This window comes from Amblyomma maculatum, chromosome 3 (genome assembly GCF_055883805.1).
Source record: "Amblyomma maculatum isolate TAMU_Amacu chromosome 3, ASM5588380v1, whole genome shotgun sequence".
NCBI lineage: Eukaryota > Metazoa > Arthropoda > Arachnida > Ixodida > Ixodidae > Amblyomma > Amblyomma maculatum.
In genome coordinates this window covers 128,709,794-128,723,517 of record NC_139346.1, presented here as the reverse complement: position 1 = coordinate 128,723,517, position 13,724 = coordinate 128,709,794, and the positions used below count along the sequence as shown (strand labels likewise).

The following is a 13,724-nucleotide window of genomic DNA, read 5'->3' as shown; positions in this document are numbered from 1 at the left end:
GATGATTAGGCGTATAATAAGGGTTTATGATAGCGCATTGGTTTGCAGACGTGAGCATGTGGGTTGAATACAGCAACTGACTTCGCAGGGTACATTTTCCCGCATTCGTTTTGCGGATACTTAAGATTTTAACCTGGTACAGGTGAACACTGTTCCTTTCAAAAAACCGACATCGGTGTTGTCGTTCTCGGTTTGGGAGCCCAAGAAAGCTGGCACCTGGTCGGGGTGTGATAGGTCCTCGGAAGCGGGAGGGGGGGGGGGGGGACGTGTAACGACACCAGGTCACATGACATTGCCAAGTTTGCTGGAGGAGCTGCCAACTTGGGTTGGGGTGATTTTGGAACCAAGCAGGACCTTTAGATGACAACTAAGGCATGCTACGCCTGAGCCACGACGCACGTTTTTTAAAGCAAGGGTTATATATATGTGAGGTGACCTCATACATATAAGGGTGGTTTACAACTGTATGATTATGAGAACGTTTGAGAGAAGAGAGCTGAAATTTACTGCGTCAGTGATTAAGCGAGTAAGAAGCTTTATGAATGTAAATAAGAAACCACAAGACGCTCCGCAGAGGGGCCATTGATGTTGTCAAGCATGCCGTCATAGACAGAGCCTATGTTCCTCAGTATATTTGTTCTTACGTGTTTGCGGGAAAATGAACTGAATGAAAAGTATTCTATAAGCTATATTCAAAAACACTTATGACCACACTAAAAGTGCATAAGAGGAAGCCATGTTAAGCGTAGTCCTTTCATGGTAACGTAAGACACAAAACCTTGCAATGCCACAAACGTGCACCACGTGCACCACGTGCACCACGTGATATTTAGTAATCTTTGTTGCGAGGATAGTTGCTCGAAACAAGGAGGAAGTTTTTAACGGTCAAGTTGTAATTTAGGACGATTGTATTCAGTCAGATATTTCTTTGTATATTCCTGGTCCCACAGTGTGTGATTAGTATTCCGGTAGCACCTGAAGATTCGTACATCGAAGGAAAATAACAGCACTTTCCACGACTTGTAGTACTCGTGTGAACCGCCGCACGTAAAATTAAATGTGTTCTTCTGTCGAACGTATTTTATACACATAAATGTTGAGGACATATCACTGGTTTCTTTCTATACCGCTAGTGGCCACTAAGTTATTAGAGTAGTAGCTTTACCCGACAGATCTGTTCCGGAAGACATAAAAGCTCTGGGTGATCAAGACTCAGCGCTTACACCTTGTTAATGCATGTTCCTGGCGTTGTCTCTAAAATCACGGTGAGAGTGTAGCTTAAACTACAACCCGAAGTGTTCTGCACAACTCAACAAAGCTGAAACCTGTCCATGAGTGTCCTGCGGTAGCTGGGTATTACGGGCAAGGCTACTCTTTTCTAACTGTCGTGTCCAGATGTGAAAGATTTGACATGATGTTATGCGATGACTGTAGTGCAGAAACCTCACATTATCATGGACCTCCATCTCTGCATACAATGTTGCCATTATTAACTGCACAGTTAATCATCGCCAAATTTTTGTTAAGCTGTCCGTAACAGGAGCTTGCATGCTTGCGGCGACAAGTATTTGTTGGGCGAGTCGATGCGCATAACGTCGTTCTAGACCGGACAGTTTGTGTGCGAATGTGGCCAAATACATAAAATTAAAGTTTGAAAGTAATGAATAATGGAATTCGTTTTACGTGGTAAGGTAGTGCTATCAAGGAAACGTTTATGCCTATATTTCCGTTTAAGCAAGGCGATAATTTGCACTTCTGAGCTGAATGCTTGTGACAACAGCCAAGACTTGCACTTGTGTATTAGAAGAAGTGTTGGTCAGTGCTCGTTGAGGTCCTTGAACCCGCCATTCACTAATGATTGCTTTCTCAGTGGAGAAATGTTTTTCACAGGAGTGTGCGAGCCATATAATCATGGAATGCTTCGCACACAATGCGCTGGGTTGATGCAGGGACCAAGCTTCTACAAGACATCTATACAATCTTAGTGGTTCAAAAGGCACCGGTGAAACGTATAGCATAAATAATGTTGCATATGCATTAGCATAAACAAAGAAGGCGAGGTGCTGGTCTATATAGTCGCTGAGTAGGCGTTCAGTGGAATGGATATATGTTTTTCAGCTGATGAATGACCCGCTGTTAACAATTGAGTAGGACCAAGTCTACGTGCTATGCGTAAAACGAGCATGCAATTTTAATGTGTTCGAAACGTCCACTTCGTGTCGTCCGTCAAAATGTTCCTTGCTCTTTCCTATTTTTTTTCAGGCCGTCAGCCTCTGCGGTGCTATTGCTGACGCTCCTGATACAACTTGTAGGTTCATAGACAAGAAACATGCCATGGCATTCTCGGCGGACAAGCCTACTGATGTCAGAATGTGAGTACAAATCATCACAAGACATATTGATCAGACATGTTTTTCGTATCCACAAAATTTTGGTTATACCAGAGTCTGCAAAATATAATTTTACGCAGAAATCTGGCTACGAAGGGGCAAGCGAAAGCAAACGAATCTTCAAATATTGAACTGCTCCAGGCCTTTTCAACTCAGTAAATACTAATAAACATTCTGTATTCGTTATGTGAGGAGAGACCCAGACACTGGCTTTAAACATCACCTTTCCCCTGCTTGTGATGTAAACAACCCGAAACAACCACACTGCTGGGCATATATTTCACTTCAGTGCTTGCAAAAATACAATTGCTTTGGTACTTTTGCAATTCCACATCCACAAGGGCTGATCCCTTACTGAAAGGCTGCAATGAAACGTTGGACAAAAAGCGTACATCTACGTTTGCAACTTCCCTCAACGACGAACGACGCAATTTAGATAACACGTATGACAGCCTATACAAAACTATGCTCCTTACTATAGGGATGCCAAACGTGCAGTGCTATTGCCCACTTTCCAACGTTGTAATTTTTCATTAATATTCAACTTGAATCTATTGCCAAATTACGCCCCATCTTCGAAGCCCACTTAACCCGCTTGTGCATCCTTGAATTGCGCCTAGAGGTGGAAGACACTCTTCAACATAATAATAGAATCCACAATCTTCTCTCCATTATTGCTCTGATCTTCAAGCTGTGCCGGAAAGATCTGAACTACCCCTGCTGACATGCTTTTCAACTAGCAGAGAGGACAACCTCTTGGAACATAGAGCCTGGACTTAACGGCAGTTGCCGTTGATCCCTGGCTCCTGATCCTTTGCTATTCACACTGTAGCATATATCGATGGCAATCTTCTTATAGACTAGCGCCGGGGTTTACGTGATCTACTATTCCCACTTGGCTAATTCTAAATGCGACACATGTGTTTCTTTCTGCACATCATTCCGGCAGTACCTCAAAAGAGAACCACCTCCATCGCCCACCTCATAGAGACCTTCAAACAGCTTCGAGGTACACAGAAAACCAGCCTATATGCAAACTCTCTATTCAGACCTCCGTTGCACTGACAATTCTCTTCGGCCTTAAAGCTAATCGTGACAATGCCATTTTAAAAAAACGGCACCCAACGCTCGCTCTACAGTGGATGCCTGGCCATTCAGAAATTAGAGGAAATGAACTGCTTCGTCACATTAACCAGAATTTCGCAACTTGGCTCAGCCACTGCTCGCTGTGTTGCTGAGAAATTGACTGTCGCTTCAATAGGCGGAGGAGCAGGAAGGGTAGGTCAGGAGAGCTTTCGGTTTCCAGGAGAATGTTACCAAAATATCGAGTCAGCGCCTGTCACGGGTGTGTCGCCATTTTATACTTTCAACGGTATCCGTCATGGGCGCTTTGCACTGTTCTATTGCCCTTCATTTCACGTAACAGTTGCGGGTGCAGCTTTCTTTCGGCGCTAATCGCTATGAGGCGGCTGGCTCAAGTTGCTAGTGCGCTGTGGAACCAGAGCTCAGCGGCGCCTTAGTAGAGAGCTGTAGAGTTTGCTAGCCACAGAACGTATTGATGCCGTAGCTTCATGACTTCAGTCAGTGAGATAAGCACGTCATGCTTTTGCGGAAAAGCTACGTCCTGTCGGCGTGAAAACAGGGGCACGAAACTTCCACAAAACCTCACTGTCCCCTATTTGATACGCCAGTGCCAATTGATTCTAAAGCGGCTGAAGAAAAGCCCATTCAAGCATTGTAAATAATATTTCGTCGGCATGGGCGATTCGAACAACCACCGCCAAAAAGAGTACTATTCGATGCTTAAACAACTAGGCCACCGCCACAGCTTATCACGCCACATGCATGATGATCAGGAGTTATTCCTTTATACACATCAGCTTCTTTCAATTACCATGCGCGCTGAAGTAGTGAAATAAGTTAGCGAGAGTTTCCTAACCCTAAATAATCCACACGTCACGCGAAGCTGTCCTGAAATGAAAAGAATAGAAAATATGATTTGTTATCTGAGCAGGTGGATGCCTCAACCATATGTCCTCCTACATTCTGCATGCACTGCGATTTGCGCTTGCGGAACCGTTGAAGATTATCTACAAATCCAGACAGCAAACGCCATTTCGCGAAGCACGCCCAAAACTAGGTATAATGGCAACTCATGAAGCCGCCAGCTTCATGAGTTGCCATTCCACCTACTTGGCCGTGTGCATTTGCAAATCTTGGCATGTGATGTGCGCACCTTATTACGGAGAGGCGGAGTGAGGCTGGCAGGCTTGCCTCCCACCTATCTACTGGGCTGCTCAACGATTGCTTGAAGAGACGATCCGAAAGCACTGTGAGCCACAATCAGTTTTCTCCGCATGGCGCGACCGCTGGGAGCAGCATTAGTGACTGGCGGACCTTTTTTACGGAGGCACTCGGAACAAGCGCTTTATTTCAGTTATATTGTGGAGGAAGGCCAGGTCGAGACGGCAAGGTCGAGACGGCAAGGCAACGGATGCCGTGTCTGGCGTTTTATTCCGATGGACCGAACCCAAGCGCTTGCCGGAGCCAGCGCAGCGGGACGATGATGATGATATATACAAGAGGAAGAAGAAGATCATGGTATGTACAAATGAAAGAAGATCCGTGGAGGGCTCACACAATCTGCCCGGGGGGTCGGAAGCGGCCAGCCTGGCCGCTCCTAATCAAACGATGTACCGCGGCGCACAAACGGCTTCAAGCGAGATACATGAACAATTTCAGTTCCACGGTGGCGTCGGTCGGCTGGGGGATCAACAGGTGTGACTTGGTAGTTTACTGGGGACGTTTGGTTGATGACCTTGTAGGAAGCAACATAGCGGCGCTGAAATTTATCACTAAGGCCAGGGGTGCGCAGTGGTGTATAGAGCAGTGCTTCGTCACCAGGACGAAAAGAGACCACGCGATGCTTCGAATCGTAGCGACTCTTGCGGTCTTGCTGGCACGCTTTTGAGTTGAGGCGGGCAAGATGACGGGATGGGACCACACGGGATAAGAACTGGGCTGGTAATGATGAGGAGTAATCGGGCGTAGAGAAGAAGGAAGTGTCGAGGATTGTAGTGGGAGGACGGCTGAAAAAGTGAAAAAATGGGGAGTAACCGGTAGTCCGCTGTACTGCAGTATTATAGACGAACGTGACGAATAGTAGAACAGTATCCCAATTTCTATGATCCGGTGTGATGTACATGGATATCACATCCGATAGGGTGCGATGAAATCGCTCAGTCAGTCCATTAGTCTGGGGATGGTAGCTTGAGGTTGTCTTATGGAGGGTGGATGAGGCACGAAGAACTTCGGATACGACTGTCGATAAGAAGGCCGTCCCGCGGTCGCTTAGAAGCACCCGAGGAGCGCCATGACGCAATACAATTGACCGCACAAAGAAATTAGCTACTTCTTCAGCGGAACCAGTCGGTACAGGGGCCGTCTCAGCATAGCGTGTAAGGTGGTCGACAGCTGTTATAATCCAATGGTTACCCCCGTCGGAGAGAGGTAGGGGACCATATAACTCAATGCCGACTACGTCGAATGGCGTGGCGGGACATGGAAGAGGCTGTAGGAGGCCAGCGGGCGAAGAAGTCGGCCGCTTGCGACGTTGGCACAGATGGCAGGAAGCGACGTATTTAGCTATGGTAGACGATAGGCCAGGCCAAAAGAATCGTCTTTTCACGCGGTCATATGTTTTGTTAAAACCAAGGTGACCGGCAGTAGCGTCATCGGGGAAAGTCGTAGTATACGTGGGCGAAGCGCACGCGGCACGACTGGGAGCCAACGAGTTCCATCAGGGCAATATACGTAGCGGCGTAGAATGCCATCTTTGAGCTTGAAATTGCAAAGCTGTCGGCGAAGCCTAGCATTGGGCGGGTTCGAAGCGCCGATAAGGCGGTCGATGATGGGCCGGCAGTAGGCATCAGCTAATTGCTGCAAGCGGAGTTCGTGTTTGTGCTCAGAATCGTCAAAAGAAACTGCTGTGATATGCATCGGGGGAAGAGATGGTCGGCTGTGGTAAGAGGTAGAAATGCGTTGCGAAGAAAAACAGCAGGCTGATTCCGTAAGTGGGCAGCGAGAAAGAGCGTCGGCGTCTTGGTGTTGGCGACGCGATTTATAAACGACGTCGAAATTGTATTCTTGCAGGCGTGGAATCCAGCGGCCAAGTCGGCCTGTCAAATTTTTCAGTGAAGACAACCAGCAAAGAGCATGTTGATCGGTCACAACTGTAAAGTGCCGACCATAGAGGTAGGGGCGAAACTTTTGAACAGCCCAGACGACGGCAAGACATTTCTGCTCGGTAATGTAGTTTTTTTCAGCTGGAGTCAAGGTCCGACTGGCGAAGGCAATAACTTTCTCACGCGAAGCAGCATCGCGCTGCAGAAGGACAGCGCCAAGACCGTGAGCACTGGCAGCAGTGTTGCAGGATGGTTGGAGCGCTGTCGCTGAAGTGGCTAAGAACGGGTTCTGATGTGAGGGCGTGCTTTAGGTCGGTAAAAGCAGTGTTGCACTGTTCAGTCCACACGAGAGAGCTTCGCGCTTTAGGTAGTTCATGAAGTGGCGCCGCAATAGTTGCGAAATGCCTTATGAAACGCCGGAAATATGATGCCAGGCCGACGAAACTGCGCAAATCTGCAGTACGTTGTGGGTGAGGAAAGTTCAAGACCGCGCTGATTTTATCAGGGTCTGGACGAATGCCGTCATGGCTAACCAGATGTCCCAATATTTTAATTTCCTTCTGTGCAAAGTGGCACTTCTTGGTGTTGAGCTGAAGGCCCGCTGAAGAAAGACACGTCAGGACTTCATTCAGGCGCGTGAGATGGTCGTTAAAAGTCGCCTAAAAGATAACAATGTCGTCCAAGTAACATAAACAGGCTCTCCATTTTAGGCCACGAAGAGCCGTATCATTCTTTCAAATGTCGCTGGTGCGCATTAAACTCATAAAGTCCACCGGGAGTTGCGAAAGCGGTTTTTTCTTTGTCGTCCTCATCCATAGGTATTTGCCAATAGCCTGAGCGGAGATCCAAGGTCGAGAAATATTCGGCGCCTTGTAGAGAGTCAAGGGCGTCATCTATTTGCGGCATAGGGTAGACATCTTTACGGGTAATTTTGTTGAGTGCGCGATAATCAACACAAAATCGTACCGATCCGTCCTTTTTTTTAAACTCATACTACTGGGGAGGACCATGGGCTTGTTGATGGACAAATAATATCGCGACGGAGCATGTCATTCGCATTTCCTTCGATTACTTTTCGTTCCGAGAGAGAAACCCGATAAGGTCGTCGGCGTACGATCGAGTTACTTTCAGTAACGATGCGGTGGTGTGCAACACTAGTCCGTCCCAGTGGTGGGGAAGTGCCATCACAAATGGCTTGACGGGCTTGAAGCAATTCCAGCAATTCTTTTCGTTGGTGCGGCATGAGGTCCGGACTGATTGTCTTCGACAGCATGAGAAGAGAGACGTGCGATGAATCACGTTGCTGAAGTAGCGGGGCGGTGAGCACCATCATGGACATAGGGTGAGCATCCACTATGCATGGCAGGGAAGTTCCTTTAGTCAGCACGAGGGATTCACGGGATGTGTTCGTGGAAGCTACTATCGCTGAGCCGCTGCGGAAGCGGACAAGACTTGATGGGAAGGCAATTCCACGTGCAAGATGACGATGAGATGGTGCGATGAGTACATCCCCGTCAGTGATGTGTTCCGACACAACGGTAACAAGCTTTTCGCACTGTGGAGACACAACAGTATCAACTGCGGCAATGAGGCAATGACTTCCTTCAGAAATGTCAGATGAAAAATCACTGTCTGTCATATGAATGACACGGTCGCCACAAGAAATTAACGCTGAAGCGGTCGACAAAAAATCCCATCCAAAACTCATCTGATGCGCATACGGTGAAAGCACAGCAAACTGCACATGGTGACGGACGCCGTCTATGACAATTCGAACTGTACACTTTTCTGAAGGATGTAGAGGGACGTCATTTGCTCCACGAAGTTGAGGTCCATCGTATGGTGTCGTTACTTTCCGCAAACGGTGGCACAAATCAGCGCGAATAACAGAAATTGCAGCCCCTGTGTCAATCAAAGCTTCGACCGGTAATCCTTCAGCTAAAACGGAAATCATATTGTACGGGCGATGAGGAGGACTTTTGGTAAGTTCGCCGAGTGCAGTTTCACCTCTGGAAACTGCATCGATTAGTTTTCCGAGTGACGGATAGGAACAGTTGTTGCTGGTCGAAGTGGAGAAACAGAGCGGCGGTATGGGGAAAGGGACCGGCGTCGGGATACATGGGCACCACTTGGTTCAGACGAGGAGACCGGCGGTGGAGAGGATCGACGAGGTGGGCCGGGAATAGGTCGTCGCTGATAATATGAGGGTACGTCACTTTCGAAGGCGTCGTAACCGTTCTGAATGCGTCGACGACAGAAGCGGGATATATGTCCTCGTATTCCACAGTAGTAGCACACTGGGCGAGAGGGGCGCCAAGGTGCGTAGTAGGATGGCGTAGGCTGAGCCGTCGTCACGGCGTTGATGTGGTTGTAGGGCGATGCCAGTTTGTTGGAGTGGCGGAACAAAAAGAGGGGGTGGTGCTGCGACGTGCGCGTAAGTCGATGCTGGGCGTGGTGCACGAGGGCCGGACGCCATAGGTCGGGTGATGGTTGCAAGCTCATCTTTAATGATGTTGCGGAGACCGGCGTCATTAGAAGGTACGGAAGAATGATCGCACCCGTGTTGACAGACAGGCTTGAGGGCTGAGAGCTCCTCCCGGATGATGGCTCGAATCAGTGCCCGCAGATCCAGGTCAGCAGAGGTTGGGCCAGTAGCAATGCCGGGCTGCACTCGGGAGGACTGCAACTGGTCGATGCGCTGGCAGGTCGCAATAATGGCGTCAACAGTAGAAGGATTCAGGGCAATCAGGGTATTATAAGCCACAAAATTAATTCCTTTCAAGATGTGGCTTACGCGTTCAGGTTCCAGCATGGTGGGACTAATACGCCGGCAAAGTGCAAGTATGGCCTCTATGTAAGACGCGTACGACTCCTCGGGACCTTGGAGGTGAGAGGCGAGCTTGTTCTTCGCGACCTCAGTCCGAACTGCTGGGTCCGCGAAATATTGGCGGAACTGCTGCTTGAATGTGGTCCGGTTAGTGGTGTGGGGTTCGCGGTTAATAAACCAGGTTCTCGCGACCTCAATGAGGTAGAAAGAAACATTTAGAAATTTTAGAGCATTGTCCCACCGGTTGTAGTTACTGCATCGTACAAAGGTGTCCAGCCAGTCATCGACGTCTTCATCGCGACGACCAGCGAACAGCGGCGGGTCGTGTTGTCGTGTGGGCACAGTCGGAGGGGGTGGTGCAGCCGAGGTAGAGGGTCCTGCCGATTCGTGGGTACTCTCGATAGACATAACGATGGTGGCAGGCGGTAAACAGCGACCGGAACGCAGCTCCAGCGAGAGGCAGGGCACAAAACGGCAAGGGGATCAAGTCTCACCTCCACCACTTGTGGAAGAAGGCCAGGTCGAGACGGCAAGGTCGAGACGGCAAGGCAACGGATGCCGTGTCTGGCGTTTTATTCCGATGGACCGAACCCAAGCGCGTGCCGGAGCCAGCGCCGCGGGACGATGATGATATGTACAAGAGGAAGAAGAAGATCATGGTATGTACAAATGAAAGAAGATCCGTGGAGGGCTCACAATATTTAATATTGGAGTGTTTGGAAAGCATTAGGTTTTAGTCTGGAGGCATGCGCGTTTTTAGTCCTGCGCTTCCCATGCCGTCTTCAGCGGCGCTGGGGAACTATGCTTTGGCTTTAGAGGTCGTGTAGCGGTGACTCCAGCAACGAAGAAAACCCTTTGTTCCGTGTAACCATATAATGTTGCTCTTCTTGCCGTAGTCATATGCACAAAGTATTCACGACAGATGCTTAAGGTACTAATCTGCAGTTGATTTTGAAGACAATGCCCGAGTCGGTCCTGCACATCGCTATACCCCTGTCTGGGGAGTTGCAGGTTAGGATTTGGATTAGTGTTGTTCATGGTGTTTAACATCCCGATATCATCAGGATATGAGAAACACAGCTGTGGACTACTTCAGAAATTTCAACTTTTTATCGCTCATTAATATTGTAGAACACAAGGAGCCTCGCTTTTCGCTTCTGTTCAAAAGCGGCCACCACGACCGGAATTCGATCCCGCATCGTTGGGCACAGCAATCTTGACCACTTCACCACACCGGCGTAGTCAGTTGCCGAATATGCATCGGATGTTGTTCTCAGTGACAATGATACTAAACGGGTCTGCAGCGCTCCTCGAGCAGAAGACCCGCGTTCGTGTTACGAATTTCGTAATTGCAGCAGCAAGAAGCGCGGTACGAAAGTTACTGCTTGCTTAGAATTAGGCGGTTAACTAAGTAAGGGTCGAGTTTCATTGTTGCCGTGTGTTTTTGGTGAAACAGTTCGCGAAATTGGGCTTTACTTTACCTAATATTGCAATGCTGTACGTAATGCGGTACTGTATGAATGCCAGCCAACCCAGGAAAGTATTACTCTAAACAACGTGCTTTCATTAGCGGCGCCCGCTTGCGGCTGCTATCTAGGCGCTGGTTTTCCTTTTTCCTTGTCCTTGATAAGCGTTTTAGGTTAACTCCTTTCGAGGCTTTTATATTGTTTTACGCCGACGCTGAGATGATTTTTCTGAATTTTAACTTTCATGTGAACTTTTTTCTTCGAGTTTCTGCTGGTCATTTTGCTTCCTTTGTTTCCTGTTTAAGCCTTCATGTGCATTTTGTTTCGAGTTTCTTTTGGTCTTTTTTGTTAATCACTGTCACCTTTTTTCGTTAATACGGGAAAAGAGGAAAACAATCTAGCACTGTGTTTGTCTTGGGCACAAACGCATCTATGGCGTGTGGTTGAATTCAAGCTCCTGTGCTTTATGCGCCCGGATAACCTTGGGTCTCTTTCCTACAAGTTGTTTTTAAGGCTGGTATGCTCTACTGTGGTGAATTCAAATTTTTTGACTGCCGTGCTGTACTGTGATGAAGTTTTCTGGCCTGTGACCAGCGGCACCAGTTATCTGAACGCTGCATGTGGATGTTCATGTGATAGGCATTTGTGATATTGTTTGGGTGCTTCGTAAAAATGCAACAGTTTACGCGAATAAGTTTCAGTTTAAAGTTGGCGCCGGTCCTGTTATTTTCTTGTCCCTTCTATGTCCTCGTTCCTTTTGCGCCATTCTCCGAATAAACATCAGTAATGCCGTGCCTTCGGCAGCATTCGCTGCTATGCATAAAACAGTATCCTTTCGAAGGAGGCTTTCTACTAATCAGAAGAGGCTGGAGACAAGAATCACTGCACCAGCAGCGGGGCCCAAATGTGGAGGCCAAGGAACCACTGCTTTAAGGATTGCCCACAACAAATTTAACGGTCGCTATTCAGTCATACTAAAATCAGGTTAGATGGCAATTTAAGGCAAATTATGACGAAGTGAAATTTCGGTTGTACAGGCGGGCGGCTATTCGGGGCTAACTGACATTTGGAGGTCACACTTAATTGGCCTTACCTCGAATTGGGCTAGACATCGATTTAGACCAAATTCCAATGAGGCCAAATTGTAATGTCTGGAGGCCACAGGTTTGGAAGCAATAATGCCGTGAAATCTTCAAAACTGTATTTGTTGTTTTTTAGCAGCCGCCAGCATACAGGCTTGTCGCTCTGATTCTGGACTGCGTATCAGTTCCGTAATCGTTGTTTGTTAATGCTCAATGTCGCGAGTCACACCTTTATCAGTTTCGTTGTAGAGCAAGATGCACCGAGATCTGTCTCGAAGGTTCCGGCCAATCGGGTGTCTTTCCACAATGATCCAGCCCGTGCTGGTAGCTGTTTGCGACGTTATCTAGATTGTTCTGTGCAGCCTTTAAATTGAGCGTTGACGAGTGTGACGGGCATTCTTTGTTCGACGATCGACCAACACGTTTGCTGCTATCGCCGCAGCCGAGTTGCTTAGTTCTTTAGCGGGCACAAATCAGCCCAATAAAGAGTTAATTTCCGTACCATCAAGCCTGTGTCTTCATTTGTGTCATTGACCCTGGTCACCACCACGTGACAATATTTCGCGGCTGCCTTGAATTTGAAGGTTACTACCTAATTGGATTTACTCAAGTTACGCTAGATAGTCATCACCGTCATCACCATCATCAGCCTGACTATACCCACTGCAGGGCGAAGGCCTCTCCCATAATTCTCCAATTAACCCAGTTCTGTGCTAGCGGCATCCACTTGACCCCTGCGAACGTCTTAACCTCATCCGCCCACCTAACTTTCTGCCGCCCCCTGCTACGCTTTCCTTCCCTTAGAATCCAGTTTGTTACCCTAAGCGACCATCGGTTATCCTCTCTTCGCACTACATGTCCTGCCCATGTCCATTTCTTCTTAATTTCCGCTAGAATGTCGGTAACGTGAGTTATTTCTCTGACTTACTCTGCACGCTTCCTATCTCTTAATGTTACCCCTACCATTTTTCGTTCTATAGCCCTCTGGATTACCCTCAACTTAAGTAGAACGCTCTTGGTTAGCCTTCACGTTTCAGCCCAATAGGTGAGTACAGGTAAGATGCAACTGCTGTATACTTTCCTCTTGAGCGATACCGGTAAGCTGCTAGTCGTAGTCGGCGAGTGCTTGCCAAATGCGCTTCATCCCAATCGTATTCTTCTTGTTACTTCCTTTTCATGGTCTGGATCTGCGGTTACTACCTGTCCTAAGTAGACATATTCGTCGACTACTTTCAGTACTTCGCTACCTAATGTAAATTGCTGTTCCTTCCCGAGGCTGTTGAATACTACCTTAGTTTTCTGTATATTGATCAATCATTAATTGCAGTTCATGCCCCGAGTTACTTAGCAAGGCAATGTCATCAGCAAATCGGGGATTATCCATCTACCCTTATCCCTAACTGCTCCCATTACAAGTCTTTGAATACTTCCTCTAAGAAAGCTGTGAATAGTACTGGGGAGATTGTGTCTCCTTGCCTAACTCCTTTCTTTATGGGAATTTTGTTACTTTCTTTATGCAGAACTATGGTTGCAGTGCGGCCACTATATATATCTTCCAGCCCTTTCACGTACGGCTCGTCTACCCTCTGATTTCACAATGTCTGCATCACCGCCGAAGTTTTAACTTAGTCAAATGCAATTACGTAAATCTTGCCGTCACCGTGTTGAAGATGCATTTTCACAACAAATTTCGAAGTTGTTGGCGGCAGGCTTTCCAACTGTCCATCTCGCTCGTCTGTCAGAACGTGTTTTAACACGGTCGAGGAAGAGCAAAA

At 47.8% G+C, this 13,724-nt stretch overlaps 1 protein-coding gene across 1 annotated transcript in view; it reads left to right on the top strand.

Moving 5' to 3' along the window:
* LOC146195993 (uncharacterized) overlaps positions 1–13,724 on the top strand; it is a 152,666-nt gene that overhangs the window by 67,374 nt on the left and 71,568 nt on the right. The window contains exon 9 of the mRNA XM_084596896.1: positions 2,263–2,372. Coding sequence (XP_084453022.1) covers positions 2,263–2,372 — 110 coding nt within the window. The remainder of the gene's footprint in view (positions 1–2,262; positions 2,373–13,724) is intronic.